Consider the following 16863-nt stretch of genomic DNA (forward strand, 5'->3'; position numbering starts at 1 on the left):
GCATAAGACGACTGGGCCACCCGTGCCCCGTCTCAGATCCTAAAAAAACCCCGGGGTGATAATGATATAGCACCATGATTATTCACGTGGCGAATGGTTTGAGGAACATGATCTGTAACTACTCCAACACCTACTTGTTTGTCGATAACACTTGGTACAAATGTATACTCCCCAAGGAGCTGAGAATGACATTTAAGTGTGTACAGATCCAAAAGACCGGTGCGCTGTGTTGAGTTGAATCTGTCGCATTGTTAATGGACTAAGTTGCTGCCAAATTGGTTTTGTCTTAGTCTCCTGAACTTTCATCCCCATCCTCATCATCTTCATCTTCATCGTCTTCAATCTCGTGACCTAAATGTCCCACACAGTCGTCGTCGTCTTCGTCCTCATCTTCAAGTCCAATGATCACTACGACGTCAACATCATCATCAATACCTGCTTCTGCCATTGCTATTTCCAACATCGCATCGTCCTCATCATCCCCTAACTCCCCAACCCCATCGACATCGTCCTCATCAGACTCTGCTGCGTCAACAACATCGGTACCAGATGCCACCCATCTGTCCGGTACGTGAGGAAAGACGGCACTCCCTGGATCAAAGTGGTCGATTCTCGATGCAGCTTCATTTTTCTTTACGTCAAGGTTGTCGGTTCTGGAAGCATCGTCGTTCTTGGCATCAAGATTGGTGCCTCTAGATGCCGCTTCTCGTTCCTTTGCATTGCGATTATCAGGTCTAGATTCAACTTGAAGTCCTTTTACTCTCGTTGCATCAGGTCTCTTTCGATGGAGACTTTTGGAATGTCGGATAATTCGAACCTGTAACAAGATTAACTTTTGGTTAATAATAGAATTCGATACAAAGTTGCATGGTAGCAACATAAAAATGTATGTTGTACGGTATTCGGGTTTCCAAATGGATGAACAACTTTTCCTTATACCTCGAAACGTTCATTTGATCTCTCTTGTCCTTGAGCATAAAGAAGATAATATTATCTCATTTCCCTGATACCCGCACTCGTATGTTCCACTAAGTAGTAACCGTCTGAGACCTGCCTCACTTCAGGCTGTGTGAAGCCTCACTCACTAACTCACCCACTCACTCACTCTGAATGAGCTCGTATCATTCCTTTTTCCTGAGCTTGCATACGCTCGTCATATCTTGTTTGGTACATGAATACGCTTATATGACATTTCTTTTTCTTGAGCATGCATTAACTCACCTATTATTTTCTTGAATCTGTATGCATATATCTTATCTTTTTTCTTGGTCATCCATGGGTTCATATTTACTTTTTTCCAGTATGCATCCGCTTAAAATCATTTCTCAATTGGACATATAATCTCTTTAATCTTACTTCACACATGAATGGAGGGTTCAGATCGCGCGGGCCCATTCTGTTATTTTCAATATATCCCGCTAACAAATAAGGTACATTTCTTATGTTCAACGCTCGAATTGCCGAACTGTTACATTTGCAACAAAGCAACCGCAATTTTGTATCTCGAATTACATATGTAAGACGCCATTCCCCGGATTTTTACGATATTTTCCAAATGTAATAGATCTAGGGGGAATAACTCGAAGATTGTTTCCCGTCTGCTATAAATGCCTAACTGTGGTAATTCTTACCGATTAGAACAAAAAGATGCATGCAGAAGACATACCTGCGATGTAATTAGGCGTGCGATGAGATATATGTGTTGTTCACCGGTCCCTTGGGGAACATGGGTTGATGTTCCCTGTATGTTAGTGAATGACCCCTCGCCCTTCGGCGACACATAAACTGACATAGAGGGTACATTACTCCCTCGAGACCGGCTGACAACTCATATGTATATTATTGCTGGAGCATGCTTTTGCTTATAGCATCCATTATTTGGTGGGGTTGTTTTCGCTCATATTATCTGTATTTGTACTGGGAATGTAACGTGCACACGCGAACCGTTCCCTTCGTATTCATACATGCGCTCATATAATCTCTCTTCCACCTTGCGCCACACAAAGGGGGACCACGTGGTTATACAAACAAGCCTGGCCACGTATATCATTCGAATCATGTACATATGCGAATATCATATACCGTCCATCTTGTCTGTTTGCCTGTTTATTATTGGCAAACGGTATCATGGCCGAGTTGTCCCTTCCCTTCTGAGGACACCCGTGGACAAAATCCAAGTAATAGATTAGGTCCCCAGCAACCTATGCATGTGGTAAGAGGCGACCAAAAGGATCGGGTGGTCAGACTCGGCGACGTGGTTGTTTGTGTGACATCATACCCGACGGCGTGGATCGTTGCTCACAATATCAATCATTGTATCATAGTTCCGAGCGGAAGTAATTTAATCAATCAGAGCGCTGCTTTCCTTCACTGCCGAACAGCTTGTAACAAGGACGCCATCTTGTCCCCGAGCGCTGACGGAATCCAAGGCCTTTACAACGACTAGATGTATTATTAAGAACATGCAATAAAAGATGGCACTTATTGTTAATTCAGGTAGGTAGGTGTGGCTTCCTGACGCCCGTCGGAACTTTGCATTGTGTGGTCGAGACTCGATTATTTATTGGCCGCCGTCAAATGGTTGGAATATTGCTGAGGGGAGCGTTAAACCAAAAATAAACAAACAAACCTTCTGAAGATGTTCCTGGCGTTTCCGTGCTCCTATTTCCGGTCTAGTGTATGGACTTTCTCTGGCCAAGTCAGCTTCTGACACTGAGAAATAGAAAACACAAAGTTAATTAAGAGATGTGCCCCCCTGATGCCAATACTCGTGAAGGAACGCCTTTCACTTTGGACTAGTATTCCTCCTCCTTCATGTTAGAGAAAGACGATAATATCCCCAAGGCGTGGACATAACAATTGAACAGTGGTAGCCTGGTACAGTGTCATTCAAAGGCAATGAAGAAGTTGTTACTGTTTGTTACTGCATCTGCTGTCTTCATTAATGATTCCGATTCCCGATATAGGTTTAGTATCAATCTTCACTATCTGCCTCTTTCCGTAACCTGCCGTTAGGCTTGTCCCGGAATGACATGATTGGTCACGAAAAGTACAAAGTTGGAGTCCCGGACGTGATATTTCTGGCATATTACATTCTCACATACTTTACAGGTACATGTAGCAGTGGTCATGTTATTTGACAGACCACAGTAATTTTTGTTGAAAATAATATTGAGAAAACACTCAGAAAAGAAAATTGCACTTCCTTTCAGAATTTTTATATTTTTTTAAGCAGTAACCGAAATATTTTTTGTCTCTAACAAAAGCCTCAGCCACCCCCTCGACAAGTTGTTTGTTTGTTTGTTTGTTTGTTTGTTGTTAAACGCTACTTGTACACTCAGCAATATTCCAGCTATGTGACGGCGGTCTGTAAATAATCGAGTCTGGACCAGACAATCCAGTGATTGACATTATGAACATCGATCCACGCAATTGGGATCCGATGACATGCATCAACCAAGTCAGCGAGCCTGACCACCCGATCCCGTTAGTCGACTCATACGACAAGCATAGTCGCCTTTTACTGCAAGTACGGGTAGCTGAAGACCTATTCTACCCCGGATCTTCACGGGTCCCCTCGACAAGTAAGCGGTCGGTCCAAGGGAACGCAAAAAACCTCGCTGATCACTGTCACAGCTCATTTAACAGGGCTCGATTTAAGGAGCTTGATTTAACTTGCACCCCGTGTAGGGGTGTGCAATATAACTGGTATTCCGGCCAGAAATACACGTATCCAAATACGAATCTTAGGGATCAAGTCTTTCCGATACAGTCACAGACGAATTAATAATATTATATAATGATAGAAATTATATCTACTATCTTGGGCATTTAGATGGACTGGTTTCCTATCTAAACAAAGTAAACAACACACTTCCACGCTCTTCACATTCACTTTACATATTGAAGACATAATATGCAGTCTCGTTTATCCATACTACCATCTCGCAGTCTGAAGTCTGGATTATTGAATGAAGAAGTACCACTCGAACAGTAAAAATATATATATTTTGAGTCCCAATACGTATTGCGATATGTATCGCAATACAGCTTTCAAAATTGAGATACGATTTATGTGCCAATACCCCAACCCTAAACAGGTGCAAGTTGACATGAAAAGCTAGTTGCTCCAGATGAAACCAGGTTGCACCAGACTAAACCAGGTTGCACCCTGGTCCCATTAATTTATCAAAGTTGAAACACAGATGCATAAAGTGGTCAAAATAAGTAAAATGTCAGATGTCTGATGACTGACGTCATGAATGATACAAGGTGAGGGGAAATTGGGTTTAACGTCGCGTCCAAGATTATTGCAATTATATAGCGACGTGAATGCACGTGTGTGTGTGGCTGCTTGTACTAGTCCGGACTGATGCCGATTTATAGTGCTAACTCACTGAGAAACCATGCCGCAGTTTGACGGGAATATCCCACTCAGACACAGTATACTGACTCCGAGCCGACCAGTCCTTGTTTAAGCCCCTTAATGCCGAGCGCCAGACAGGGTAACAACAAATACCATTTTTGAACGTCTTTTGGTATGAAGCGGCCGGGGATCGAACCCCGGACCTTCCGCTCTACGGGCGGACGCTCTATCTCTAGACCACGGAGGCGGTCATTTTAATGATACAAAGGATTAGTGATGTAGTATTGTAAATAAAGCTTCAAAGATTGATGTTGTGTGGACAAGTAAAGGTGAGGCAGACACAAATTGAATTTTGTGATATGCACTTGGTGCATGTAGACATTAATATTATGTTGCACCTTACAATAAAAACCAATCTCATTAAAATCAGATCTTAGTTCTCGCTACCGCTGAACAAAGACCTGACGACATCCCATTACGGGTCACGTCAGACCGACCTTGCGCGAACCTTGACCGACCGATAGGAGGACTGACAAAAAGTCGACATTAGCCAATCAGAAGGTAGCTTTCTCGTGCTTTACGGCACTAATTTCAAATTGGCGACTACGCTTCGAAACATATTTTGACAAATTCTTGATTACAAACTTGAAACCTGAACAAAAGAACATTCTGGAATGGCTAATAGATGGTCTACATTGTATGAATTCAGTCGTTAAACCCGTAACTATCGTTCGGAATACCCCGTGTTAAAGTTTTCGAGGTTACATTCTTAGAATTCACATTCCGAATGTCACTTTCACGATCTGGTAAGCGACGCTCTGATTGGTCGGATGAAAGGTCGTTCTGACGTGACCCCTAATGGGATGTCCTCAAATCTTTGTTTGGCGGTAGCGAGAACTAAGATCTGATTTCTATGAGATTGAATAAAAACTTCCACAGGTGCATGTATATCGCCAAATCAAGCCCAAATGCTCTTCCGTCATATAAGTCATGTTACGTCATAGGTTTTATTGGCACAAAGGTGGCCCCATATTCCTATACCTTGAGAACCATTACTTGACAGTTACCTATGGCAAAGTATCACAATTATAACCCCGATTCGTGTTGAAGGGGATGTCTAATTCCTACCTGCTATGCCATTGTGAAACCACGGATGGTTGAGTATATTGGGCCAGTTGAGTCGGCTATGTTGATCACACACCAGCAGCTTCTGAAGCAGGTCCGTCAGCTTGCTGCTCATCTTCTTCGGGAGTTGAACAGACCGATGAAGCTGACAAAGAGCTTTTAAGCTTTTTGTTTCAAATAGCCGTTTACCAACAAACAGTTCGTATATAATGCACCCTAGAGCCCTGAAACGACAAAAGTAGGCTTCGTCAGACTTCCTTCCATATATAACATTATCGACACAGATTTGGTCAGTTTGTTACCAGGTTTATCAGCGCCAACTCTGCTATTTATAAACGTCTTAGAACTGGGCCTCGTTCCACGTAGCGATCGAACGGATAGGACTGGCAACGTCTATGTTAAAGTATGTGAGTTACGATCATATTAGCACCACGTTCCTCAAACATCAAGCTGTCACGCCGTGAAAAAACTGTTTGTGTGTTGTTTAACGCCGCACTCAGCATTATTAAGCCTCAAAGTGAGATTGACCAATCAGAGAGCAGAACTACTCACCCCACATGAGCCCGTTTACCGTCAGTAAAAATCCAAGATCGATGATACTGACCTAATATGAGACCGTATACCGTCAGTAACAGCCATCTTGGATTTTCCAACACCCACCTCACATATTTCACATGGAAATGCTGGTACCGAAATTCGTTTTTTTTGACACTGTTTTGTGTTTTACTATCATTAATTGAGATGTGCAAGGACATTAATCTGTTTTTAGATCACATTCGTGACTTCATTGATAAAGATTTTTTTAAATTATTCAACAAGGTTTGGCCTCTTAGGTTTGAAGAGTGGTCTCCCTTTGACATTAGCAATGGCTGTCAAACACTTTGCCAGTAGCACCGATGAGAAAATCTCTGATCAAAGGCAAAATGTGCGATATGGCTAGCAGAAAGTGTAAACTTTTCGGCATAATAAATTCGTTATGGTGTCTGCTAACCTAATATGACACCGTATACGGCAACTGAAGACACCATAACTAAATATATTCCAGCTATATGACGGGGGTCTGTAAATAGTCGAGTCTGGACCAGACAATCCAGTGATTGACGTTGTGAGCATCGATCCAGGCAATTGGGACACGATGACATGCATCAACCAAGTCAGCGAGCCTGACCACCCGATTCCGTCAGTCGCCTTTTACGACAAGCATAGTCACCTTTTACGGCAAGCATAGTCGCCTCTTACAACAAGCATGGGTTGCTGAAGTGTGACATGGCTGAATGCTGGTCAAGGCGGCGGTAAACCCAATTCATTCCCTCACATCAATTTTCGCATCAAATGAAAGGATGTTTCCATTGTAGATGGATATAATAGTTCCTTTTTGTGGATGTTACGGTAAGCCATTATACTGTTTCATGGTTTGTTTAATTTGTAGCTGGGGGCACGGGTGGCCCAGCCGTCTGAGGCGCCGCGATTCGCTGTGCAGAGTTGCGTCCCTTGGGCACGCCAGAAACCTATGATTGTGGGTTCAAATCCCGGTTCACCCCGATTATGTTTCTAGGTTTGTCAGCACCATACCCGTGCTCGTGGGTTTCACCGAAGTGGTAAACGTCTGAGACCTGCATCACTTCGGGCTTTCCTCCCACATTAAGCTGACACGCCGCGATATGACTGGAATACTGTTAAAAGCGGCGTTAAACCCAACTCACACACTCACTAATTTGTAGCTTTCTTTGTTTTAAGTTCCATGTCTATTATATCGTTTTTCACATTTATATTCAAAACGACTTATTCCTACTCACTCACTCTAGGCTTGTGCTAGTAATAGTTATATTTACCAGATGTCCACCTTCTCTGTATAATGGACATAGGCCTCATGACCAAACAGCTCCGGCGCCATGTAGATCAGCGTCCCCTGTTAATAAAAAAAACCCACTTTAAAGTAAAGTTCCCTTGACGAAAAGCTCTCTTTTAGACGTTTCCCATTTCTGGGGTCCCCTGCCGTGATATTGCTGGAATACTGCTAAAAGCGGCGTAAAACCATACTCACTCACTCACTCCTTCGTGACCTTGGCCTACGCTAACAAGAGGTACTTCCGGTAGAGTTTGTCATGGCACACTTTTTATGATCACCTGAAGGTGTCATTGTCAGATTACAATTGCTTTATTAATTCCCGCTTCGATTGTCTTTGAATTTTCTTATGACCCATAATTTGTAACTTGAAGATATATTTTTACGGGGAAACTGTGATTTGAAGATCCATGAGTATAAACACTCATGAGTGAGTGAGTGAGTATGAATTTACACCGCTTTTAGCAATATTCCAGCAATATCACGCCGGAGGACACCAGAAATGGGCTTCACACATTGAAACCATGTGGACACAAGTATAAGGAAGTGTGACTAGCTCACCTGGATAGTTCTTGCATAGTATTTCTCTTCCATCATCCGTGCAAAGCCAAAGTCGCAAATCTTAATTGTGTCGTCCTTGGTTACGAGGATGTTCTGTGGCTTGAGGTCTCTGTGCAGCACCTTCTCGGAATGCAGGTAATACAGTGCAGAACATATCTGACACGAGATCGCACGCACCTGGAACATTTAGAGAGGGGATAGGCTTAACGCTGCCACACGAACAAACAGGTGACCCGTAAAGATCCGGGGTAGAACAGGTCTTCAGCAACCCATGCTTGCCCTAAAAGGCGACTATGCTTGTCGTAGGAGGGTGGTCAGGCTCGCTGACTTGGTTGATGCATGTCATCGATCCCAATTGTGTGGATCGATGCTCATGATGTCAATCACTGGATTGTCTGGTCCAGACTCGATTATTTACGAACCGCTGTCATATAGCCGGAATATTGCTGAGGGCGGCGTTAAACAACAAACAAACAAATAGGTATTCGTTACAGAGGAATATATTCAAACAAGCTGACACCTATTGTCGTACTAGTGACATAAACGTGACACTGAATTGCATGTATTTAACTGAATCTGGTGGTTTCTGTATTTAAAAGGCGAAGTAGGTGACGTGAAACTGGGTTTTACGTTGCGTTCAAAACTATTGCCCTTATATAGCGACATACATGAACATGCAGCTTAACATGAATACCCGACTTAGACACAGTATACTGACTCAGAGCCGACCAGTCCTTGCTTTAGCCCCTTTATGCCGAGCGCCAGACAGGGTAACAACAAGAACCATCTTTTAACGTCTTTTGGTATGACGCGGCCGGGGATCAAATCCCCGACCTTCCGCTCTCCGGGTGATCCAACCACTCTCTGGGCAGACGCTCTACCACGAGACGATTATATTTGTTTATGATACGTGACCGTTCTGTCGCCTTCTTAACTTGACACGGTTCGTCCGGAAACCTCGGATCTGGACGATTACAATTGAAAATTTATGTATCGATTAAAGTTACATTACAACGATTCGTTAATCCGAAAATTTGTAAATCATTGGCTCATTAGAAATGGTGACGTCAGGACAAAAACGAGCTCACAAACAAGTAGGGTTTCGTTTGTACCTTTTAAAGCTGCATGTCCATTTAATGATCACTAACACATGTACTTTTTGTAACGGTCCGACGAAGCCGTCGATTTCATTATGAATTCTATCAGCAGGGTACAAGATCATACACCTTTCTACAAAATCATATATGTGTGTTGCTCAAGATGAAGAACGCAACCCCCTACACATTGGTTACGCCTCGTTTACTCAAACCCAAACAGTAGTCTCCACCATTATGAATCTATATGTAATCTACTATCGTTACTCCGCTTGTACCGAACTACGGATTACTCGTGTATTAGACGTTTATTTAATCATCATTACTCCGCTTGTACCGAACTACGGATTACTTGTGTATTAGACGCTTATTTAATCATCATTACTCCGCTTGTACCGAACTACGGATTACTTGTGTATTAGACGTTTATTTAATCATCATTACTCCGCTTGTACCGAACTACGGATTACTTGTGTATTAGACGTTTATTTAATCATCAATACTCCGCTTGTACCGAACTACGGATTACTTGTGTATTAGACGTTTATTTAATCATCATTACTCCGCTTGTACCGTACTGCGGATTTCTTGTGTATTAGACGTTTATTTAATCATCATTACTCCGCTTGTACCGAACTGCGGATTACTTGTGTATTAGACGTTTATTTAATCATCATTACTCCGCTTGTACCGAACTACGGATTACTTGTGTATTAGACGTTTATTTAATCGAGTTATCGAGGTTTTACTTTAACCCTCTTTGATACATATGTCTTTCGAGTTAACAATGTTTTAATGTATTAATAATGCCATGGACGAACTCTATAACGCACCTTGTCTTCTTTGAATCTCCCCTTCGGCTCTGCCCTCATAGCTCGGAACAACTCCTTTACAGCGTACTCAAACACAAGCACGATCTGAAAACATATCTACATGTAGCAATGGGCACTAATATACAGTATTACCAATCTCATTAACATCAGGTCTTAGTTCTCGCTATCGCTGAACACATCTGATTTTAATGAGTTTGGAGTTTTTCACAGAAGACAGTGAAGACTAAAAGTGTATTGTTACACAAGAAGGCTATGATTGAAACAGTTCACGGGTATTATTATACAAGAAGATTAGGTTTGAAACAGTTCACTATTTGTTAAACAATTAACGTAATCGACGTAATATATAAGCGCCCACGGCGAAATTTGCTAATAGATTGGCTAGTGAACAATCCCAATTAGCACCCCTTCCGATTGATCAATGAACACAAAACTTATTTATTCGTGTACAATACGCACTCTTGTTTAATATGCACCCTTAATTATGGGCAATTAAATTCTGGAAAATATACCTGTCGTGTATAATACGCACATACATTTTTGTATCATTTCAGGCTGTCAGCATAAACCATGAAATTTACGATTTTTCAACTCTGCTTTTTTTCTCACCAAAATTATATTCTATTAAGAGCCCCCTATTGCTAATTTCGAGAGCGCCCTCGGCGCTTATTACGTCGAATACGGAATATGTTATATTATTCACACGTAGTAAGCAAACCAGAGATTGAGATTCTGAGCAGCGTCCCACGCCGAGTACGATGACACGCAACCAGCAAAGTACCTGAGTGGACAACCCGGTCCAATTTAATCGTCTCTTACAAGCAAATGAGTCCTGCAGACCCATTATTCTACCTACTCGTGAAGATCCGGTTTAGAATAGGTCTACAGCAACCCATGCTTGTCGTAAGAGGCGACTAACGGGATCGGGTGGTCAGACTCGCTGACTTGGCTTGACGCACGTCATCGTATCCCATGCTCTTGATATCAATCACTGGATTGTCTGGTCCAGACTCGATTATTTACAGACCGCCGTCATATAGCTGGAATATTGCTGAGTGCGGCGTTAAACAACAAGGAAAGAAAGAAACAAACAAAAATATTCAACCTGGGTCCCCACGGGGACGGCCCTGATAATGCCTCGGTGGACGTTAATACTGAATGGCAAAGGTTTAAGGGTGCACTGGTACTAAACCTACGTGTTTGTCCGTCTCGAAGTTGTCCAGCAGTTGTATGATGTGTGGATGTCGCAGTCTCCCCTGGATGAGGATCTCGTTCCGAGCATCCTTGATGTGTTTGGCTGTCATGTTCTTGGAGATGTACTTGAGGGCGCACACCTAGAAACACGGAATAGATATAAACCTGATATTCACAGCATGCACAAAAACACATTTCAAAATAGTGAGTGAATAATGAGTTCAATGTATCAATAAACTTATACACCCCGAGACTGAAGGCTGAGGGTCGTACACGAACATCCAGCTCGTAAAACTCCCATACTCCCCATTATTATAAAGAATTTATCATTACCAGCCCACCCAGGTGGTCTTGTGGATAGCGTGTTAGCCAGGGGAGCGGAAGGTTGATGATGCGATACTCGATCGTGTCAAACGAAAAGACGTTAAAAGATGGTACTTGTTGTTACCCAGCCTGGTGTTCGGTTAACCCTGCCTACATCTGTATATAATGTGTCTGAGTGGGGTAATCATGATAATCATGTTGCGCACATGCGACGTTTAGCCCCGATTCACCTCGCCTCGCCTATCATTAGCAGTTCACACGATACAAAGAATGTTTCAGACGAGGCTCGGCCTACGGGCTTTTTGTTACCATTATTAGCTACATGGTCCTGTGGTGAAACAAACGCCTTGTAATCGCCATGGAACTTTCAGTAGTTAACACGAAGTATGATACGAGGTCAACTGTGACGTTAACATTATAACATGATGACGTCATAATATTCGGGGGGCACGGGTGGCCCAGTCGCCTAAGGCGCCACGATTCGCTGTGCAGAGTTGCGTCCCTTGGGCACGCCAGAAACCTATGATTGTGGGTTCGAATCCCGGTTCGCCCCGATTATGTTTCTAGGTTGTCAGCACCATACCCGTGCTCGTGGGTTTCACCGAAGTGGTAAACGTCTGAGACCTGCATCACTTCGGGCTTTCCTCCCACATGAAGCTGACACGCCGCGATATAACTGTAATACTGTTAAAAGCGGCGTTAAACCCAACTCACTCACTCACTCATAATATTCGTGCAGGCCGGGTTTGTACAAGACGGCAACCGGCCTGGATTCTTCAACAAGACATGACACTCTTTTTAACGCCACCGTCTGCAAAGTCCACCTGTATCACGGTGAAATATTCGAGTCTGGACCAGACAAACCAGTCAGTGAGACACGGTCCACGTTATGGGGGAATTACAGCGCCTCTGACCTCAGATTCTGCCGTCCTACTGGCGGCTGACATTTGTGGGAACACGGGCGGCCCAGGGCCCACTTGCACAAAGCGATCTTAGCGCTAAGATGATCGTAACTCCCATGCTTTAACATATGCTTACAATAGTCGTAGCGCTAAGATTGCTTTGTGCAAGTGGGCCCAGTAGTCTGAGGTGCCAGGATTCGCTTTGCTGAGTTCTCCTTGTTAGATCCAGTGCCACATTGGTTCTAGGGTTTGTCAGCAACATACCCATATTCGAGGGTTTCACCAACTTGGGAAACGCCTAAGATCTGCATCACTACCCCGTGAAGACCCGGGTTAGAATTGGTCTTCAGCAACCCGTGCTTGTCATTAGCAGCGACTGACGGGAATAGGTGGTCAGGTTAGCTGACTTGGTTCATGCTTCGTATCCCAACTGTGTCGATCGATGCTCATGATGTCAATCACCGGTCTGGACTCGATAATCTACATACCGTCGATATAGCTTGAATATTGAGAGCGGCGTTAACGACAAACAACCTGCGTTACTTCGGTATGTGCACCCAAATAAAGTTAACACGACCTGACATAACTGAAATGCTATTCAGAGCGGCCATTTCTGGTGTCGTGATATTGCTGGAATATTGCTAAAAGCGGCGTAAAACCATACTCTCTCACTCACTATTCAGAGCGGCGTAAAAACAAATTCACTCACTCTCGACCGCGTCTACATATGTATAGTTATATTGTTGAGTTTCCTTGACATACCTTGTCCTTGTTGTCCCGTCTCCTGCCCTTGTATACCTCGCCATAAGACCCCCCGCCGATCCTCTTCAACCTCTCGTACTTATCCTCGGACATCGTCACACCTGTAACAGACCACGCCCCTTACGTCGTCATAACAACTACAGGTAAAACACGCGTATGTACAACAACATTTACAACAAACACACAAACCTCCGCCGACCTGAGCCATATGAATACCTGTCGACTGAACACAGTGTACTTAGGACATAACCAGCCTCGCTCAGCCTGTTCACAGATAGTGTATACAGCCATGCTCTGATAATGACGTCCTTCACATTGAATGTCAGAGGTCACATGGCAAGCATGGCTGATTCAATGTTGTGACTACTTGCATTTACAATACCTCTGCAGGTCTCGCTCACAGCTCTGGATATAACAAATCTCGATCAGCGATGTCAACGTGACACAGTAGCGTTTTAAAGGATCAGCAATCGCTTATCGTGAATGAAGTAGTCTCACTGTCTCCACTTCCGGACCCAGGTGACCGACATATTGGCGTCGTTGCAAAACCCGTGAGTAGCTTCTTCACTATCTTATCAACCCTTCTCTTCTCTGTCGAGATAAACTATATGACCATAAAGTCTGTATTACTAGAGACGTCACACCATGTATTATGTCATAGATCAGAGGTATACTTATTTATAATAATTGTCAGTTGCTATTTTTATGATCTCATGATCTGTTTCAGCGATCTATATAATAACTGGTGTTATCTTACCAGGGTAATTTTTGATCTAATAAATGATGTTATCCTATTAGGGCAGTTATGACAATCTAGATGAAACAATACAGTACCGTTGATAGCATTTACTGTCAGTAAACAGTAAACAGTTCATATACACATGACTTCCACACACCTATACCATGTACGTCAACATTAGTTCCTCAAGCTCCTGACAAGGTAATATAGGCAGCAGTCACCCTTAATCCAGCATAGCACTGAACAAGCAGTAAGCAGAGCTTACAGTTGCACTTACCTGTGTGTAGCGTAGCTCCGTCCTCACTCGGGTACTCTGTTTTCCGTTATACCTACCTGTACAGGTATACCTGTCTGATCAAGCCGCTTTGGTCGCTATCAAGTGAGTCACGGCCTCGCCCAGGCTGTGTATGGCGTTACGTGAGCTTGACAAGCTCTTGGGGAATTCCTCTTACTGCTTCGCGTTCACCCGCGTGGCTTTCCATTTGGACAGACACGAGGTATTTGTAAGCTTGTATTCAATGGTTCAGATCGGTTCAGTCAGTGGTATGAAATGATCGTGGTGTTATTTGGGTCAATATTTACATGGTTAATAGTGTATTAATGTCAAAATATGTGGACTATTAATGTACGGAATAATTGGAATCGTCGGGGTCTTTACAGAACTGAATACAAGTAGCCCTGATTTTAACAGGAAACAAAACCCGATCCATCTCATATAGATGGAATATTGCTTAGTGCCGCGTGATGTGAATAGAAAACACCCGAAGGGACTGAAAAAAGAGGGCGATTACCCATCACCCTGCCCCCCAACCCCTACACACACACACACACACACACACACACACACACACACACACACAGAGAGAGATCAATATTATATCTTTTCTTCGATTTACATTGTCAGTTCTAGCCTCGACCCATTGTTTTAAAGAAGTCACAGAGAGAGAGAGATCAATTTTATATATTATATTCAATTTACATTCCCATTTCTAGCCTCGACCCATTGTTTTAAAGAAGCCACACACACACACACACACACACACACACACACACACACACACACACACACACACAGATCAATTTTATATATTTTATTCAATTTACATTCCCATTTCTAACCTCGACCCATTGTTTTAAAAATGTCACATACACACAGATCAATTTTATATATTTTATTCAATTTACATTCCCATTTCTAGCCTCGACCCATTGTTTTAAAGAAGTCGTCCCTCATTTAAATAAGATATATTTTGTGTTAGGATGATGTATGTATTCAATCAGTTACCTGTAGTTCTCCTTATACGTTGGGGGCGGTCGGGTAGCCCAGTGGTTAAAGCATTCGCTCGTCATACCGAAGACCCGGGTTCGATTCCCGACATGGGTACAATGTGTGAAGCCCATTTGTGGTGTCCCCCGCCGTGGTGTTGCTGGAATATTGCTAAAAGCGGCGTAAAACCATACTCACTCACTCCCCTTATGTGTTGACATGGAGAGTGAATACACGTAGTGTACCTGACCTGGTTGAAGTGACCGTTATCAAGTAGACAACGCTCCGAGGTGTGAGGCATATAATGCACTAAGAAGCCCCAGGTACAATTAACACACCAGAGTGGCTGTAAGTTATTGATTAATCCAGCCAGTCCTCTCTAATGATCCTTGACCTGGTCGTGACCTCACTGGTATTGTTGTTTACCTGGACAGGAGTAGATTTAAGACTGGCGACGGCAGGGTACGTGTTGGTATACTTACAGCCCACCTTGTAGCCCCAGGTAGAAACACGCTGATTTTATTCTTTCATTCTTTATATTACAAATGCGAACACAATAACTCGTATCTTGTTTCCTTACTATCTTGTATAATAAGGACAACTTGTGGTTCACAAAATGTTTTCTGTTTTAACCCTTTTCATTTCTTTTCCTATATTTTTTTTGTATTATACAGTATACTACTGATATAACGAACTCAAAGAGACCGCTGCTTCTAGTTCGGTATAACCGTAGTTCGTTATAAGCATATATACAGCAAATACATAAATATATGCCAATAAGCGTGTTCGTTATAAACGTAATTTACTTTATATTTGATTTTATTATTTTTTAAGTATATATACACCGTATATGTCATTAATTCATTATTATTTTTAATTTTTATTATTTTTTAAATTTATTTCTTTGGTGGGTAGGGGGCATCGCGTTGCTTTACGTTGCTTACTCTGGCCACCTCAATTCACCTATAAGACCGTCACACTGTGTGGAACTATATCAGAGTAGACATTCCACATGTTTCCTCGTTATTTGTAAAGGCATAAAATCACTGATGCCTTTAATCCCTTGGTCTCCACCTTACAGTTACCAAATTAGAGAAAGCTATTTTCGATGTTATCAATTTAGTTACGATAATATGTGAAGATAACAATGACAATATTTTTTAAATAGCTCCAAGCGGTTACATTATTATTAATTGGTTTACGGATTTGCATAGACATGTTTAGAACCAAATAATTTTATTTTCTTTATTCCGAGTCTAACCGCCTTATCCTTACCCTGAATAAACCGTAAATGTGAAGTAACGAAATACTGAATTTTTAGTTTTGTCAAACTGTGAATAGATGACTTTAATATATATTTTCTAAAATTGGTGTTCTCATTTCTAACCTCGACCCGTAGTTTTCAAGAAACCTGAAACAAAGCATGGATTTACCGTGTTCTTTTCAGCTACTTATCTCACTTTACTGATGCATGTGGGTACAGAGACAGAATAAGTGCGATAAATCACAATTTAATGTTTATGCTGTACGTTTTACTCGTAGTCATTAGTTTGTTGTTTAACGCCCTACTCAGCAATATCCCAGCTATATGACGGCGGTATGTAAATAGTCGAGTATGCTGGTTTGTTTTTCGTTATTCAAAAATACTGAATAACTAAACAGCTTTTGGATGATGTAAGACGAACCTGCTGTCACATATTAAATGAGTTTCAGTGTATTTGACCACATCACTGTAGTTGTTTAATATACAGCCTTTGAATAACGAACCTGGTGCTGGCTTGCTTTTCGTTATTCGAAAAACGAATAACGAACCCGCTGCTAACTTCAGGCCCCTTATTCAAACCCGGATC

General features: G+C 42.4%; 2 protein-coding genes across 6 annotated transcripts in view; one reads left to right on the forward strand and one right to left on the reverse strand.

Moving 5' to 3' along the window:
• Window positions 1-14159, reverse strand: LOC124153010 (serine/threonine-protein kinase 36-like). 4 transcript variants are annotated; one of them, XM_046526104.2, is made up of 9 exons: window positions 14024-14159; window positions 13008-13108; window positions 11022-11159; window positions 9826-9909; window positions 7899-8075; window positions 7324-7400; window positions 5495-5715; window positions 2630-2712; window positions 1-817 (listed from the first exon to the last, which is right to left on the reverse strand). In XM_046526104.2, exons 2-9 carry the CDS (start codon window positions 13098-13100, stop codon window positions 287-289), a joined length of 1404 nt encoding a protein of 467 aa, XP_046382060.2. In that variant the 5' UTR covers window positions 13101-13108; window positions 14024-14159; the 3' UTR covers window positions 1-286. The 4 variants fall into 4 exon arrangements, with proteins under 4 accessions (XP_046382060.2, XP_046382061.2, XP_048257230.1 ...); XM_046526105.2 differs by lacking the exon at window positions 14024-14159 and adding an exon at window positions 13842-13977; XM_048401273.1 differs by lacking the exon at window positions 14024-14159 and adding an exon at window positions 13390-13491.
• LOC124153011 (serine/threonine-protein kinase 36-like) overlaps window positions 13421-16863 on the forward strand; it is a 22729-nt gene continuing 19286 nt past the window's right edge. The window contains exon 1 of one of the 2 annotated variants that reach the window (XM_048401274.1): window positions 13421-13558. Coding sequence is in view for 1 of the 2 variants with exons in the window: in XM_046526108.2 (XP_046382064.2) it covers window positions 14154-14243 (90 nt within the window). In the remaining variant the exon portion in view is untranslated. Of the gene's footprint in view, window positions 13559-14108; window positions 14244-16863 lie in introns of those variants that run through there. The other variant, XM_046526108.2, reaches the window with a different exon arrangement.

This window comes from Haliotis rufescens, unplaced genomic scaffold (assembly GCF_023055435.1).
Source record: "Haliotis rufescens isolate VD_foot unplaced genomic scaffold, xgHalRufe1.0.p SCAF_21, whole genome shotgun sequence".
NCBI lineage: Eukaryota > Metazoa > Mollusca > Gastropoda > Lepetellida > Haliotidae > Haliotis > Haliotis rufescens.